This window comes from Vicia villosa, unplaced genomic scaffold, assembly GCF_029867415.1.
Source record: "Vicia villosa cultivar HV-30 ecotype Madison, WI unplaced genomic scaffold, Vvil1.0 ctg.004207F_1_1, whole genome shotgun sequence".
NCBI classification, from domain to species: domain Eukaryota; kingdom Viridiplantae; phylum Streptophyta; class Magnoliopsida; order Fabales; family Fabaceae; genus Vicia; species Vicia villosa.
In genome coordinates this window covers 82726-100875 of record NW_026706391.1, presented here as the reverse complement: position 1 = coordinate 100875, position 18150 = coordinate 82726, and the positions used below count along the sequence as shown (strand labels likewise).

Sequence of the window (18150 nt, the reverse complement as noted above, 5' to 3'; positions counted from 1 at the left end):
ACTGTCGAATTTGGCCCTTTTTTGTTGATATAAATGTTTGGGTATGTTTTGGTTTGAGTTGGGAAGATGAAATGCTGTCAAAAAGGAGATTTTTGGGTTCTGGTTCAGCAAGAACCGGGTTCTCGAATGGGGGAACCGATTTCCCAGACTCTCGGGAACGAAAAAATTGAGTTTTTAGATAGGGAGCCCGGGTTCCCAAAATGGGGAACCGGTTCCCACTGAGTTTGGCTGAATTTTCTAAAACTTCAAAATGTCATAACTTTTGATCCGTAAGTCCGTTTTGCGTGTTGTTCGAGGCGCGAGAAAGCTAACGCGATATTCTTTTCAATAAAAAAGGTTTCAGTTACTGGAAATAAATTTAACTAGTGTTAATGAGTGATTATGGCATTGGGTATTAAGTCGGTGTTTGTAGTTTTGTTAAAACTTAGAAAACTTGTAACTTTCGACTCGGGTGTCCGTTTTACGTGCCGTTTGGACCGTTGGGAAGCTAAAATTATTCCATTTAACATGATTATGATTTTGAGGTTTAAATTAATATTTTTACGTTAGTGAATTATGCCTCGTGTGTTAGTGTCATGTGAAGTGTGATGATCTTGGTGATGATTAACGATGATGTTGCATGGATGATGATCCTATACTTTGCAGGACATGTTGCAATGATGTTGTTGTTGTTGTTGTTGTTGCATTACAATGTTTTTGTATGACGATGATGTTGTTTTTGGACTTGATTGGCAATTGTTGAAGGCTTTTACCTTGTGGTTGCATTACGATGTTGGTGTATGACGATGATGTTGTTGTTTGGACTTGATTGACAATTGTTGAAGGCTTATGCCTTGTTATTGCATAAGTTGTTGTTGCATTGTTGATGTCGCATGCATTCATAGTTGAAGGCTTATGCCTTGTTGTTGGCCTGAACTGGAAAATTGTTGAGGGCTTATGCCTTGTTGTTGAAGGATTATGCCTTGTTATTTCCCATTATTTGTCATTTTGGAGAGGGTTTATGCCCTATTGGTACCACATGCATGAAGTCGAGTAAATCCCATAATATAAATATGTGTGTTGCATGATGACTTGAGTGTGCTTATGTATGTTGTTGTATTTGTGGATTAACGAAGATGATATAAATTGGTGAAGCATGCAATATATTCACCTATATGTGATATATGTCGTATAGTCACTATTATATTGAAATTCTGGCGTAACAAATCGAGATGTCGAGAAAGACGTCAAGAAATGTGAATTGTCAAAAATCATTAGCAAAGAATATACATAAAATTATGTCAAACTGAAAGATAAAAGACACCAAAAATTGTTGACCCAGTTCAGTGAAATCACACCTACTCTGGGGGCATACCAAGCCAGGAATAAAGTCCACTATCAGCATTATTAATTCGGAGCTAAACTAGTCCCAAGCTTACAACCCCTCACTTAATCCCTACCCAATGACCCTTCTACCTAGGTCCTCCCTAGATATGGGATATACCCATCCCACTTCCAATCATCGTAATGATGTTGTACAGTTCTCCAGTCCCAGGAGCTGTAGCAACGGCCTAATATCCATCTCCTTCTAATCCTCAATAAAAATCAGTTTGGAAGACATACTTCCATGACTGTCCCTAGCCAAGAACCTTGAGTATGACCACAGACTTGGAGTTACTTCAAAGCTTCTTCCAAGAACAATACTCCTCTTGCCTACAGGCTTCGAGGATCACATAGGTAACCTTCACACAGGCCGGGAGGTTTACCTTGACAACCCTAATGATTACATCTTTTCTACTCGGTGGTTGTCAATTTTTATTGGTTACAAAGTCTTTTATTTATAACCTATACCCAACTGGATTTGAGCCTTCAATCACAGCATATTTGCTGTTACAATATAGCAGTAACTTCATCTGCAATCAAGGTCTTCAATCTGTTAGTTTTCGAGAATATCTCAATAATTAGAAACTATATAATCTTCAATATTCTAATTTGATTCTTCTGAATGATTCTTCAAATCTTCATATTGATTCTTCATACCTATCATAATATATCACAACTTTATTTGATTTGCACAATATCCCTGAATATTATGCATTCTTTTGTATTAATTAAATCACATAGATTTAATTAAACTCTTCTCTTCAGCACATGCATGATTTCGTAACATCCCATGTAACATGTTATTCCAGATGCTGAATTTCTCCAACATAACATGTACTATCATTTCAGTGGGACTCTTTCTTGTACCTGTTGTTCTTATACATTTATACATACTGATCCTATTATTTGTTTTACAAAAATTAAGCCAACTCTAAAACTAGAGAACTAACATATATGAGTTATTATATTATTGTGATATCTCACCTCTTCTGTTTGAATGTTACCTCTATGTGGGTAACATGCAGGTGACAAGGATTAGAGTAGTTGAGGTATGGAGTGATGCCTAGTATCGCGTAGATAGAGTCGGGTCTTGCTCTGATACGTAACACCGGGGATGAACGCTTGTTTGTTACTATGTTATGAATTGTTGTTTGAAGATTTTTGAGAGCGTTAAGTACTCTTTTGATTTTGTTGAGAAAATGGTACTTCTGAATTGTATAAGATGTTAATTCCTTTGTGTTGACTTATTTCTGCTGCATTAGTAAAGTGAGGTTGAATCCTATGATGTTGTTATGTCGGTTCATCCGAATATATGTGTTATGTATCCTTGATTAAAAATCTGAGCAAATTTTGTATGATGTTTTGATGTAGCATCCCATTTGATAAAGGTTCACATGCTCTATTTACTCTGATTATTTATTTAATTTTCGATGGGCAAATGGGGTGTTACATTATTAGTCACTGGCGGTTTCCCGTGCAAGGTTGTTAGTCACAGGCGGTTGTCCGTGCAAGGTTGTTAGTCACCGGCGGTTGCCCGTGCAATTGTAATCATTTTGGTTATAGTGGATTAAGACCTTGATTTCAAGGCAAAATCACCTTGGAAGGGTGGACTGGATTAGCTTGACAATTTCTCAAGTGAACCAGGATATATCGTGTGTTCTTTACTCTTATGTTTTACTTAAGTCTTTAAGTTTCCGCAATGTTCTGAAAGCATCACTTAACACAATAACGTTAAGCAGCGAGAGAATATCAAAGAGTGGAAAACCCAATTCAAACCCCCCCTTTCTTGTGAACCGGCAGTTTTAGAAAACCGTGGTTCAAATGCATACTCTATTTTTTCCACACAAAACGACGCAGTTTTCATGTTTTTTTAATAAAAAATATAATTAAAATGTAATTAGACTTTATTCAAACCTTATTTGGAACAACTTTTCCCCTGTTTGCAATTAGACTTGATTTAAAATTTATTTAAATTTATATTATGTATTATTTTGTTGTGAGTGATGATTATATTTAGAGTTTGACTGTAAAAAATAAACACGTGAAATTATGATATTTTAAAATTGTAAAATTTTGTAGATGTTGTGATATTTTTTAGAGACTAAGTCATCCGGTTCGATCGACTTAATAAATATATAGTATTGCAATAGAGACCGATTTATTCAACCGAATTATCCGATTTAATCTGATTTAGTCATGCGGTTCGACCAATGACCCAGTGGTTCAACCAATGAATCAGTGATCCAATACCCTCATCGGTTTGATGATCGGTCCGGTTTTTAAAACACTGCATATAAGTCCTAAAATATAGGTCTATGAATTAACCATTTGAAATCTCAAAAAATAAAATTTCAAATTTTTATATTTGAATTTTTTATTATCATGAAAACATATGTTTTATTAAAATACTATAACTTTCAAAAATATAATTTTAAGAAATTGTTTAAACTCAGTTATCACCAAATATTTTGGTTAGAAAATATATTTAAATAAAAAACTATATTCCAATATATATTTGGTTTTATAAAATACTTTGTTCCCAAAAATATTCAAAAAAATATTTTTACATTATTAAAATGCAAAAAGAAAATATATATATAAATTGAGAAACAAATGACATCATGCGCCACTATATGAATAGTGTAATAAACATATTATATAGGTAGATAAATTATAGACTAGCCTATAAGTATGGTGTAGATAATTTAATTTAAGATATCTTTCACTATAACTAACCTTAAAATAAAATAAAAATATAAAACGTCACCTTATATCAAAACACTAAACATACCCCCTTTATAGAAAATATGTTGAGTTTTGTCATAAGATTTTTTAATTTTTAATTTTTCTGTATTAATATAAGGTGGAGAAGATGTTAAAAATGAAGTCTTTTAAATAAAGAAGGTATTTGAAATCTGTGGGCTAGTGTCATGTTGAGTTGCACATGGATTCTGAAGTTATAGCAAACTGCATCACTGTTACGTACGTAGGTACTTGTCGTTACCGACTTATCAAGAAGCTGCTGCAGGGTAATTGAAATTTGCAAGTAAGGAATATTTTTGTTTTTTCGGAAGTAAATGAGATCAAGATGTGATTGATTTAATGATAAGGTAGAAATAAATTAAGGTGTAAAATTTAATTTATTAAAAATAAATAAATAAATAAAATGGTGCGATTTTAAACTTGTACTTCTATAACTGAAATGTTCTTGTGTAATTATTTATTAAAATAATTTAAACAAATTAGTTTTACATATTTAATGTAAAAAAATTACTATTAAATAATTCAATACAAAAATAGATATATGAGAGAGATAAAGATTCTTTTTGATTGATTTAGATGTGAAATAAAGAAAAGAGAAACAAGTGGAACTCACTAATTTTTGCAAACTCACCGATTGAACTAAAAGTTCAACATTTTCAATGCATGAATTTTTTATAAAAAATGAAAAGAAAAAATAATTATTAAATAAAAAATACATGATGATTTTACAACCGAAGGAAATTAAAATCTATATCAATCTTTTTTTTTAAATTATAAGATTAAATAATTTTTATATTATAGATTACAACTATCATTGCATTCGTAATATTGTGAATGTTGTAACCATATCAAATAAAAACCCAGTGTAATTAAAATCATTCATGTAATAATAATAAAAAATCGTATCAGACAATTTTACTAATTTTTTATTAATTATATTCATTAAAAAATAAATTTTCATACTGCTAAAAATATTTTTACCTAAGGAATTTTTTAACGTTAAATGTCTTTCAACCATATATTTCAATCTCTTTTCATTCAAAATTCATACTATAATAGCCGCAATTTATATCGGAACAACCACAATAATAATAATCACAATATTTACAATTATAATTTTGTAAATATGATTTTGCAACCATCATTTATTACAATATAATTTTGTAAATAATATTTTAAAGAAGATTTACAAGTAAAATTGAATATTTTTTTATTTATTAGATTAGTATTATATTTGAACATGTAGTAAGTAGCTAAGGTCTGGGCCAAAGAGAAGGAAGTTGGCAAAGAGACAGAGAGAGGATAGCTATAGTGGGAGGAACAGTGGAAATGTGGGATGTAAATGGACATATTATATGGTAAAGGAAAAGGACAAATAAAGGTAGGGCAGGGTACTTAAACTTAGGGTTTTGATACAATTTGATGCATATAACAAAGACATATGAAATAGGGGACTGGAATGAGATAATGGTTGATGCGAAAGAGCTTCGTCCTAATGCATGATACTTGTTGGTGGGTTACCTAACAAACACTGCCCCCTCTTCATTGGACCCATCTTCATTCCTCTCTCTCTCTCTTCTCTCTTTCAACTTCTCTTCTTCTTTTATTTACCCTTAACAATAAGATATGGTATACAATAAAAACAATAAGATATTTAGAATTTAGATATAACAAAAACAAGAACAACAGTCATCATCAATGAAATTAAAATTTTCAAATAAAATAAATTCATTTTTAAATATTTGATTATTGAATTAATTTTTCATGGAATTATGGAATTAATAGAAAAATCATTAATTAAAATGAATAAAATATTTTAGTGTTACATTTTATAAATTTTAATTTTACATTATCAAATTGGGCGGTGAAACGCTTGGGTCTTGAGACTGTGCTCTTCTCAAAGTTTCAGGTTCAAATCCTACTAGATACAAATTGCTTATTAAAAAAAAATTGGTTGGTTAATGATTTACAGCTAAATATAAATTATGAATTATTTTACAACACTCGGATGGTTATCTAAATACTCGATTTTATCATGTTGCAACATTATCCATAAAGAATGTCAATAGTATAACTTTGTTAACGAATTTGAATGAGGAAGTGTGCCCATCGAACGATGGCATGTGCATGATTGCACGAGATCATTTTTACGAATTTATTAAAGAAAGCTAAGAGTTCCCAGGCGTAGGTTCTTTTAGGACTACTATCTCTAAGGAAGATAATGATACGTTGACTGCCATATTTATCATTGAGCTTAAGGAAGCAATTTTTTCTATATTGGTTGATAAATTTCCTGGTCTAGACGAGTTTAATCCATGATTCTATCAGCATTTCTAGGGTACTTATGGTCCAAAAATATTTAGTGCAGGTTGTTCACGGCTGGAATCTGGTTTCTTTCTACCAAGCCTCAATATGCCTAATAATGTTTTACTCCCAAAAAGGCGACGACCAAATTTCCATGAAAGACTAGATACCTATTATGCTATGCAATCTGATATACAAAGTGATGTCTAAAGTCCTTGCCAATCAACTCAATAAAGTTTTTAAAAAGAGCATTTTATATAATCAATCGAATTTTCTATAGAGAGATTTATATTTGATAATGCTATGTGTTAGTACCATGGATTTAGGATTAGCAACATTTTTGCTAAAACATGGTTCACATCAAGATGTTGGAAGAGATGTTCTTTTAGTGATAATGCCAAAAGTGTAGTTAAGGGGATTGAGAAACTGGATGAAACACAGTTTCCTAGTCCTGATAATGTTCTTCTTGCTAAAGGACTGGTGACTAGTGTGACAAACATAAGTCAGTTATGTAATCAAGGTCTGAAGGTGAGTTTCATTAAGGAAGAATATTTGGTCTCTAATGAGATGAATGAAGTTTGGTGAGAAGGATAAGTTCTAAGGCCTTTTGTTAATTGGTGGTACCACAAGAAACCACTTTCTCATCCACATTCTTAAATATCAAAGGAAGATAAAGTCCAGATGTCACACCAGAAGTGGTAACATATCAGACTGATGACAAAGTTATAGAAATTCCTATTAAGGGACTAATGAGGTCAATACAAGGTGGGAGTCTTGGCAAACAAAGGCTTTCCTATGAAGCTGTTGATGATTTTTCTAAAATGACCTGGATGATTTATTGCAAAGAAAAATCAAGATCTTTATCAAATTCCTTCAAAGATACTAGAGGGATGTTTTTTATTTACTTTAGTGATAGCAGAATTTTTTAATACTCTAGAACCAAAGTCAATGGTTCAATCATTGTTAAAGGGACTGATGTCCAAGCAGATGTTGGAACATCATCTTAGAACATTGGCACTAAAAAAATGAGACTGATTCTAGAGAACTAGCAGACACTGAATCAGATAACTCTAAAGTCAACAATGTTTTCTCTAGAGCTCAGTTGATATATACAAGGGACTTCATTATTTAGAGTTTCTATCACCTATTGTTCGAGAGATGAAATATCATATTATGGTGAATTTAGGAGTAAAATTATTAGCCAAGTGTGATGAAGAAAATATTAATGTAGAATGTTTCTTCTTTAGAAACAATTTTTGTCCCTTGGATCTGCAATGAGCTAATCTTGGTCTTCCACAAGACTAAGTACTACGCTGAAGGATGCCATTGCCCTCAATTGTTTTGCTAAAGGAATATAATGTCCAACATGATGTCGTGACATTGTACTGTGGAAAGGTGGTTTAAGTCTCTTTGTCAGGGGTATTGCTATAGGAAATAGTGTTTCTCCCAAGCTTGGGACTTTTGAGAATCTAATGGGAGATATAATTTTTTTAAGTCTTTGGAGAGTATCCATTTCGAGAGTTTGATGGGTGTTTGTGAATTTTGTACTGCTGAAGAATCATAGCAATTATTGACTGGAAGGCTTGCCAACAACATTTCTTCCTTTGTCATCTAGTGATGCATACAATCTTAGGAGAAACATATTTCAATGAAATAGAGAATGTTATTTCAAATGTTATAACAATGTCAGCAGTTAAATCTTGGAAAGAGAGAAAGAAGAACAAGAGAGTGTCTCTCTCCTATGATGAGTGATGCACTATTAATAAGGTTGATTTAACGTCGTTATAAAGCACTCTCACATTAACTGATATGTTGTTACAAGCAAGGTGACGTTACAATGCAAACACTTTCCCTTTCACTTGCTCCTTCTTTGGTTTATCACATTTGGTACTAATGTGACCTTGCTCACCATAGTTGTAACAAGTCACACTTGAACCAACTCCACACTTTTTTGCCTTGTAACCAACCTTGCCACACTTGAAACATGTCACCCCACCCTTGGGACAATCAACAACATGATTTCCCTCAACACCACAATTGAAACACTTAACTGAAGCACCAGTCCCTCCCCCACTTGACTTTCCGTCATAAACAGCTTTCTTCTTCTTATCATCATACGGTTTCCTACGGTATTGACCTTTCTTATCATTCAAAGCATTATAGTGAGAAGCACTCTCCCTACTATCCTCATTATAAATCCGAATATTGTTAACCAACTCCGCAAAACAAGTAATCTGTTGGTAACCAATAGCCTTCTTAATGTCTTGCCTCAAACCGTTCACAAATTTCAAACACTTCAACCTCTCAGCATTCATAGTATTGTAATGAGGACAATACTTGATCAACTCTTGAAATTTTGCAGCATACTCCACCAAAGTTCCATTCCCTTGCTTCAAATCAAGAAACTTCACCTCTTTCTTTCCACGACGATCTTCCGGAAAATAGTTTTCCAAGAATGCATCGCGAAAAAGATCCCAAGTAATCTGAATACCCTCTTCTTCAAATCTCTGAGCAGTATTACCCCACCAATCCTTAGCTTCTTTCTCAAGCATGTGAGTACTAAATTGCACTCTCTGCGCATCGGTATAATTCATAACCCGAAAGATCTTCTCAATCGCCTTCACCCAAGCTTGCGCCTTATCAGGTTCATGCTCTCCCTCAAAGATAGGAGAATTCTTCCTCTGGAATTTCCCCAAAGCACGATACTCATCATCATCACCATTCCGATTACCGACATTCACTTGAGGAATCTGACCAAGAGATCCAACCAACATCCTCAATGCATCAACAATGGCATCATCACTCCTTCCAGCAACCATCGTCCTAATACAACCAACAACCAAAATAGATAAAATAGTATTGATCGTGTCAGATACATAAATCTAATACAACGGGAATAAAAGACATTAATAACCTTGACCAATTGGTCGACCATACTCTAATACCACTAATGTAACACCCCTTTTCTAACCCCAAATTATATCAATTATTTCACAGAATATGCAATCAATAAAAGGGCGTCACATGTTATTTTCATCACAAATGAAAACCTAGAACAACCATACAAACATGCACTAATCATCTTGTAACACAATTTGATACCTCATGCTTTCATAAATAATGCATACCGCATGCGGAAGAATTATAACTCAAAACATTTCAATGAATATATCCCATATTTATTCATCGACCAATTCAAAATAACATAATTTCTATGCTATATGAAATCCAAGATCGAGGCTACATAGCCTTTAACAACATATCCAAATATCAAATTAAATACACAAAAGATCACAATATCCAAATAGCCAAAACATGAGTTCAAATAAACCCTCCCAAGTGTTACATGACCAGAGAATTTGACTCTCTACCTAATCAAAGACAAAACTAAAGCTCCTCGGTTATATCCTTAGACAAGCTACTACTCGTCGGAACCTGCACGATATCACGATGAACATCATTCAAACAGAATGGTGAGAATTCAAATTATTATAGATAAACATAATAATGGGAAATGCAAAACACAACAAGAGTACCTTTCAAAAATTCATCACTCTTCTCAAAACATGCTTTCATATACCATATATCAAGGTTAACATGTTTAACTCATTCAACCAAGTTCCAAACTCGAGTAATCATAACCGATTACCAAAATCCAACAATGAAATACAATCAAGTATACAATATCAATTCACAATAATCCACATATATGCATATCCACCAATAATCATTTCACATAATCATATCACATAATCATATCACATAATCACACACAATACAATTCACACCGACACGTGCGACTCAAGTGTGACTCTATGCGATATGCATGTGGATCCCTCCGTTATCATTTCCGGAAAGTCGATTGTCATTCTCTACAGACTAGATAACCACCTTAAAGCCCCATACTCGTTAAGCTTTTAAACCCCATTCGGCGTTAGGTTTGGGACAAGCAAATAATCTTCGCGAGATTACCCGACATTGCCGCTTTCAAAGACTCATGCTTGTGTAAGTGTGCAACAAAACAAGACTCATGCATTTAAGACGATCTCTACCTCTTAAACTACATAATCACATCTTTTCAACCATTGCACAACATACACAACATGACTCCCCAACCAATCATCAAAGCATCAATTGGCACTTAGCAATTCAATCTCACATATCATGGTTATCATATCACATAATACATCCATGAATATTAGCCACAAATTCATCCACCCACAACACACTTTCATAATTACATGTTATCCACATACTAACATCATAATTATTCAATAAGTTCCAATCAATCTTATTCTATCACATAGAATATCATATTAGCTTCCTAACGCTTCAAACGGCGCATAAAAAGGAGTTACAGATCAAAAGATATAACATATAGAAGTTTCATAAATTTTTACACAGCAATGTTCGCTTAGCGGCCTCCCAGCGTGCTTCCCCAGACTAAAAACAGAAAGTTGGGTTTTTAAAATCTCTCTAAGCGGACCAAGTTTGATTAGTGGACTCGCGATTTTTCATATTTGCTCCCAGACTTCGCTTACCGGCCTGAGCTCGCTAAGCAGACACGCGAAAATGCAGAAAAATTGCAGAGAACTCAATTCTGCGAAATGGCACTTCCACACCTCAAAACCACTTTCATACAATGAGAAATAGCATTTACAACCAGTATTTAGCATGTATTATCAACAATCTATACTAAAAACATGTTTAAAAGCACAAATCTCATGAATCTAGCATAAATCCTAACATTTCCAAATCATGAAATTGAAAGATGAAGAGATTATATACAAATCAAGCATACCTCATTACCCAATCATATAAACCTATATTAATTTGGATTCTAACCCTTACCTCTAGTCAATCTCCTCATCTCTTCAAGAATCTCACAATTCTCTTCTCTTCTCTCTTCTACTCTTCTTTCTCTTTTCCTCAAAGTGAAAGTTATGACACTAACCCAACCCCTCTTACTATCTTTCTCAATTTAATTGGGCTTAACCCACATTCTACCACTTAGGCCCAATAACATATTATCTCATAATATTAACTAATATTCCAATTAATCTAATTAGCACAAAAATCAAATTAAACAATATCATATCAAATATTTAAATAACATGAACAATTAGTAAAAACACCAAATAACACTAATTAAATAAATAACTAATAAAATTGGGATGTTACACTGGTCAGATTCATTCAAGACAGATGTTCTGACAAATGTTGTGACATGTTGTATCAAAACATCAGTATAATCTATTTTAATTCTTGACAGATTTGATTTGATTTTGTGAGATACCTTTTGGATATATCCCACTTATTTTCGCAGGTCAAGAAGATTTAATCTGTAACAAGTGATTTGATCTCCAAATGTACATAAGATTCTAAAATTAGATGTTGAGACAATTTAGGAAACTTAATGTTTTGTTCCAAGATTTAAGGAGATATTTTTTGCATAATTTGTGCATCCCCCAGCTTGTGGATCAAGGAATATCTGGGTAAAGATTTCAAAGCTCATGGAATGTTGAGGTGTATTTAAAGAGAAACCTAAACATAATGTAAGGAAGTCTTTCACAATTGTAAACTTAGGGGAAACTTAGAGTCTTAGGTTTTGAGAGTCTCATGTATTTTTGTAGGTCACCATGTATCTTTTGATACAGTGAGCTAGACTGATTGTTACTTGATAGTTTATCAAATTATTATTCTCATTCTTGAAGCTTTTAAGCATAGAGTTGAATATTATTCTCAGTGAAAGCTGTTAAGCAAGTCTGAGTTGTTATGTATTGGAAGCGTAATCTTCTATTTTTGGTTACAGCAATTAGGATTATGACTGGTTTTTGTCACTGGGATTGTGACTAGTTTTTGTCATTGGAATTGTGACTATTTTATCACTAAGGTGATTGGTTGTAGGAAGTGAGAGGGGGATTTTGTATATAAAGGGTTCTAGGTAGAAGTTCCACAAGGTAGTGATTAGGTAAGAAGTTGTAAACTGTGACTGTTTAGACTTTGAACAAATACTATCATAGTAAATTTCCTTCCTGGCTTGGTAGCCCCTAGAGCAGGTGACGTTGCACTGATCTAGGTTAACAATGTCGGTTCTATCTGTCAACAGATGTTGTAACATCTGTCTTGACATTATGTTCTGATGTTGGGACATCAGTATTAACATGTATTTCAAGTGCAACAATTTCACTATGATAAATATTGAAGTGGTTCATTATATGAATTTAAAAATGAGAGCTAAAGTTGGCAAGGTGGCGATTAAACTTGACTTCACAAAGCTGACGACCGAATTGATATCTTAGGGATGTTATTATAATGATGGGTTTCAATCGGAAGTGGATATGATGGATAATGCTTTGTGCGAAAACCATGGATTATTATGATATTATGAACGGTTCTATGGTATGACCTATTGTTCCATAAAAGTGGCTTGAAGCAAGGTAATCCATTGTGCATGTATCTATTTATTCTCTGTTGTGATGGTCTCTCAACACTCATTAAACAAGCTGAAGCTATGGAGAATATACATGGCATTAAAAAATTTTAGAATGCTCCAATCATATCTCTCGTCTTTTGTTTGCTAAGGAGACAATTATTAAGTATGTTCTTTAATTTATCCAGTCTTGTGTCATGGGCATTTTATGCTACCAACTTCATTAGGTGGTAAGATTGAGAAAATGATGAACTTTTTTTGGTGGGGGTATAACTGAGATCTGTCTAAGGGTATTCTTTTGTTGTCTTGGTACCATTTGTCTAAAATGATGAAGGCATGTGGTTCAAAAGTATAGTGTTTTCAAATGATTGGTAGACAAACTTGGAAGTTCATGATAAGTCCAGGTAATCTGAATACAGGTTTATTCAAAACTAAATATTTTCCTAAGTGTCATTTTCTCTAATCACTTAGTTATGTGTGCTGAAGCATTTGGATTTTAAAGGTTGTTGTTCAATAAGAGTATGATCGAGTGGATCATTAGATTGGGAGAAACAATTCTGGTTTGGGGTAAAAATTGGTTGTACGGTAGTACATCATTGGTAAACTCGTGGCCAAACAATTTGACTATAGAAAATCAGTAGCTCTTTGATTTTATGATTACTGATGGAAAATAGTGGAATACTAACTTGACTCATACTCTTGTTGGAGAAGAAAAAGCAATAAAAGATCTTAAAACTCCCATGTTTGAAGTGATGATCAGGTTGAAACTATAGTATGGAAGTTTGAAAAGAATGATGTTTTCAATTCGTAGTGCCTATCGATATTAAATATAAGAGGCTATCGATACAACCTGCCTAAGGGTTTGTGAGAATTGACAACTCCTTTATAAAATATAAACTCCTATAAGGATAAAAAAATCGTTTTTTAGTTGTGTAGGAATTGCTTGTAAACAAAAAAAACATTTGATAGATAAAGAAGTACAATGCTCAAATTATCGTGGTGTTTGTGAGGAGGAATGGAAGGTGATAAACACCAGTTTTTTATATTTTCCCAAAAGTATTAAGTGGTCTGAGCATATGAGATTATGGTTTATTATACAAGAGATGTCGAGTGATAAGATCTCACTAACATTAGTAGTTTTCTCTTTTTTTAGGAAATAAGTCAAGACCAACAAGCACTGGTCTTAGCCATTTTAAAGAGTATTTGGAAGGGTAGAAACAATCATAATTTGAAGACACGATGGAAATAATTTTCGATCGTGCCTCTTACTGGCTTTCAAGATGGAGAAATGCACAGCGACTACAATCGAGATGTAGCAATCAATATCAAACCCCTATGCATAATACTGGAGAAAATCTTTAGTAAGTCATCTCAAATGCAATATAGACTTGTCTTTCTCAACTACTTATAATAAGGTATGGATAAGTGGTAATGTATAAGATGAAAGACTATTTGTTGTAGCTCCGATGGAGTGAGTTTCAACTATTTTCGAGGTCGATATAAGGGAGAGTTTAGGTTTTTTAGCTGTTATCAAATGGGTACATGAGCGTAACATAGCAGAAGCAGACTTTGAGATAGATTCTAAAAGTGTAGCGGATAACGTGAATAGCTAACCTCTGAATTTATCCGAGTTTGATGAGATTGTTAAGGAATGTAAATGCTTACTAACTTTTTATTTTATGAACACTTTGTTGGAATACAAATTAATGAAGTTGCTAATTCTTTAAAACATATGGCTTCATCTTTTGTTGATTTTCAAAATTTTATCAATATTCCAACATTTATTCAACTGCTTCTTATTAATGATATAAACTAAGACATTTTTCATTTAAATAATCACTTAATAAATAAATAAATAACATTCATTATTCAAACTTAATTAGGTTTTTCGTAATTACTAGTCTTCAGCTAAAACTATAATTAACCACATAATCAAACTATGCTTTCTTTTTATTTTATAAAAAATGTCAAAAATTATTTTTAGGATGTTTTTCAAAGAATTAAAAAAGATAATCTTTATATTTTTTTTCTAAATATGATATAACTATTTAGAAGAATATTGAATTTTTATTTTTAAGGAAAAATTTTTAATCATAAATTCGTTAAACTATTCTTGTGGCACATGACTTTTATTCTTTTTCTAAAAAAACATAAGAAAATCTCAAGTGGGTGCTCCTTCATTGATGTATCAAATATATTTTTATCCTTTAAACTATATATATTTCTAAGAGACATCAGAAAGGATTTTGTCACCAAACCATGTAATAACTTTTTTTTTTTCCAACAGTAAAAACACCTGCCCCATCTACTGCCATTTATTTATAATATTTACTTTTATAAATAAAAAAATATTAGTACTATTTTTTAAAATTCCAAAATACACTCACTATAGATTAAATTAAATAACCATATTATTATATGAATCTCTATTTCCTGGCCATTAATAATGGAATCAAGGACATGCAATTTAGTTTCTATAACTATAATTAAAGACAACTTTATTAGTAAAGTAAAACCCCACATCTTTGTCTCCTAAGTGAGAAACTTATTTATCATTAGGAAAATAATTGCAACTTACACATGCACTCACTTCAATGGAATATTAGACAGATTGATACAGAGAAGCTATAATTTTTTTATTAATATTTTTAATAATTTAAATATTATTTTTTTCTTTATTTCTTTTTTCCAATTGCTAAATGCCATTTTGACATCTAATAACCAACATGTATATTCATTCTAAAAATAAAGCTAACCTAGCTGTTTTTCTTTTTCATGTATATAGAAGATAAAACAAACTAGAGTTTCTTTTCTTTCTCTCTCTATCTCTCTTTAATTTAACATTAACAACTTTATTAGAAAAAAATATATAGTGATATATATTGAAGTTGAAGTATAGAAACATATAGATTCAAACATCTCTTCTCCTTTCCCTCACTCTACCCTCTCCTCTCAAATAATATTCACTTTTTAATACAACAATATTTTCAAGAATAATTTTTGCATCATCTTCAATTTTGAACAACATGTTTTGCATCAAACTTCAATCTATGTCATAGTTTTTTCTCTTCCAAATATGCACTTAGAGAGAGAAACAATAGTAATGAGCAGCAATCTTGTTTTGTCATATAGCTATTGAAGAAAGATTAATAGAATTTTTGGCTTGCAATGATATGGCTTTCTTTCCATCAAATTTCATGCTTCAAACTTCTCATCAAGATGACCATCATCAACCTCCACCTTCACTCAACTCAATTATAACCTCATGTGCACCTCAAGATTATCATGGTACTCTCTTTCTCTATATCACTCACATAAAATGAACCTAGTGTAATCAGGGTTTTAAATAACGGTCGCAGCAGATCGCGGTCGGAGACCTTAATTATGGTAGTACTATTGAGTTAATATATAACATGTTTTGAATTTTGTTGTAGGAGGAGGAGTATCCTTTTTAGGAAAGAGATCCATGTCATTTTCAGGGATAGAGCTTGGAGAAGAAGCGAATGTCGAAGAAGAATTATCGGACGACGGATCGCAGTTAGGGGAGAAGAAGAGAAGGCTTAACATGGAACAAGTGAAGACACTTGAGAAAAGCTTTGAGTTAGGAAACAAGCTTGAACCTGAGAGGAAAATGCAGCTGGCAAGGGCTCTTGGACTTCAACCAAGACAAATTGCTATATGGTTTCAAAACAGAAGGGCTAGGTGGAAGACAAAACAGTTGGAGAAAGACTATGATGTTCTTAAAAGACAATATGATTCTGTTAAGGCTGATAATGATGCACTTCAAGCTCAGAACCAAAAACTTCAGACCGAGGTTAGTATTGTAAATTTTCTTCTTAATTAATTACTCATGATGATATAATATCTGGTTAACGAATCGAAGCGATAAGAGCTTAATCTCAGTAGATAATTCATGATCCAGTTTGATATTGGTTTAAAGGATATTATGAATAAGAAATTGTGGTTAATTCACGCTGCAACGATGTAATCAATATCGATACTCCACTCCTGAGTCGTTGATCTGAATAGTTATTTAATACATTGATGAGTAGTATTATTTTTTCTTTTTCCGACATAAAAGAAATTTCAATTTTTCAGATCAACTTTATTTTTCTTTACATAAATTTCACCAATTAATAACAACTTTTTCCAAAAGCTGCTTTTTTTTTCCTCTATCATTACACAGATATACTGTCCATCAATGACATGTTTCTCTTGCATGGTTTCCTCACTTTACACAAAAAACTAAAATCATGTGATTCATCATCTTTTACTTTATAGTCCAAACATTAAAAAAAAAAAAACTTTTTAACCTTATAACTTACTAATTTTACCATTTTCCAATGTTTTTTCAGATATTGGCACTGAAAAATAGAGAACCAACAGAATCAATCAACCTAAACAAAGAAACAGAAGGATCAAGCAGCAACAGAAGTGAAAACAGTTCAGAAATCAAGTTGGATATTTCAACCAGGACAACACAAGGAGCTATTGATAGTCCTTTATCCACTCAACAACAAACAAGCATAAACCTCTTCCCATCTTCTTCTAGACCAACACTTGTTCCTCATCAACTCTTTCAAACCAATTCAACAAGACAAGACATGAACCAGTGCCAGAAGATTGATCACATGGTTAAAGAAGAGAGTTTGAGTAACATGTTTTCCGCCATTGATGAGCAATCTGGATTATGGCCGTGGTTGGAGCAACAGCATTTCAATTGATCAAATAAAACGGGTGTGAATTGATTATCATACTCGCGCATTTTCAGATAAACCACGACTTTAGCATAATTACGGTATGTCATAGTGATTTTGACAAAAATTACGCTATGAACTTTTAATAAAATCACGGCGACACTGTAATTCTGTCAAATTTACTGTCGATTTAATGAGTTGCGAAAGTTATAAACTTTGTTTTGGTGAACTTGATGTATAAAATAGGATATATATCAAGCATAATTTTTCAAGTTGAGGTTGAAATATATATATATTTTTCAAATAATCTAGTAGTTTTTATATTTTATATATAAATAAATGAAATGTCGCAGATTCAAATCAGCGTCGCTCGCTGCAGACGCTCGCTGCAGTAACAATCTGATGTCTCTATACTATCAATTGAGCTGGTTTTACTTTTACTGGACTTGAAATATTTTATATAAAAGAATAAAAGTGTTTTATTTTTTTTTTATGCATTTGATTGATTACAATGTGACATGGTATGTTGAAAATTTGATAGTTATGGATGATGGAGAAAATTTACAATAAAATAAGAAATAGTACTAGTAG

At 32.5% G+C, this 18150-nt stretch overlaps 2 protein-coding genes across 2 annotated transcripts; one reads left to right on the top strand and one right to left on the bottom strand.

The window, feature by feature from the left end:
* Positions 1 to 8168: 8168 nt before the first annotated feature.
* LOC131641883 (uncharacterized) lies at positions 8169 to 9248 on the bottom strand. Its single transcript, XM_058912178.1, has 3 exons — positions 8921 to 9248; positions 8339 to 8815; positions 8169 to 8233 (listed from the first exon to the last, which is right to left on the bottom strand). Exons 1-3 carry the CDS (start codon positions 9246 to 9248, stop codon positions 8169 to 8171), a joined length of 870 nt encoding a protein of 289 aa, XP_058768161.1.
* A 6475-nt stretch (positions 9249 to 15723) lies between these two features.
* LOC131641880 (homeobox-leucine zipper protein ATHB-13-like) lies at positions 15724 to 17866 on the top strand. The gene is made up of 3 exons (XM_058912176.1): positions 15724 to 16150; positions 16297 to 16676; positions 17218 to 17866. The coding sequence occupies exons 1-3, from the start codon at positions 16036 to 16038 to the stop codon at positions 17584 to 17586; spliced, it is 864 nt and encodes a 287-aa protein (XP_058768159.1). The 5' UTR covers positions 15724 to 16035; the 3' UTR covers positions 17587 to 17866.
* The last annotated feature ends 284 nt before the right edge of the window (positions 17867 to 18150 follow it).

Excerpts from the sequence above, each read along its gene's own strand:
- LOC131641883 (XM_058912178.1), bottom strand. The coding sequence starts at position 9,248 with ATGGTTGCTGGAAGGAGTGATGATGCCATTGTTGATGCATTGAGGATG. Across the intron at positions 8,816-8,920 it reads TCAGAGATTTGAAGAAGAGG|GGAATGGAACTTTGGTGGAG; the intron begins GTATTCAGATTA and ends ATTTGAAGCAAG. Across the intron at positions 8,234-8,338 it reads TGTGACTTGTTACAACTATG|TTAATGTGAGAGTGCTTTAT; the intron begins GTGAGCAAGGTC and ends ACAACATATCAG.
- LOC131641880 (XM_058912176.1), top strand. The coding sequence starts at position 16,036 with ATGGCTTTCTTTCCATCAAATTTCATGCTTCAAACTTCTCATCAAGAT. Across the intron at positions 16,151-16,296 it reads TGCACCTCAAGATTATCATG|GAGGAGGAGTATCCTTTTTA; the intron begins GTACTCTCTTTC and ends ATTTTGTTGTAG. Across the intron at positions 16,677-17,217 it reads ACCAAAAACTTCAGACCGAG|ATATTGGCACTGAAAAATAG; the intron begins GTTAGTATTGTA and ends ATGTTTTTTCAG.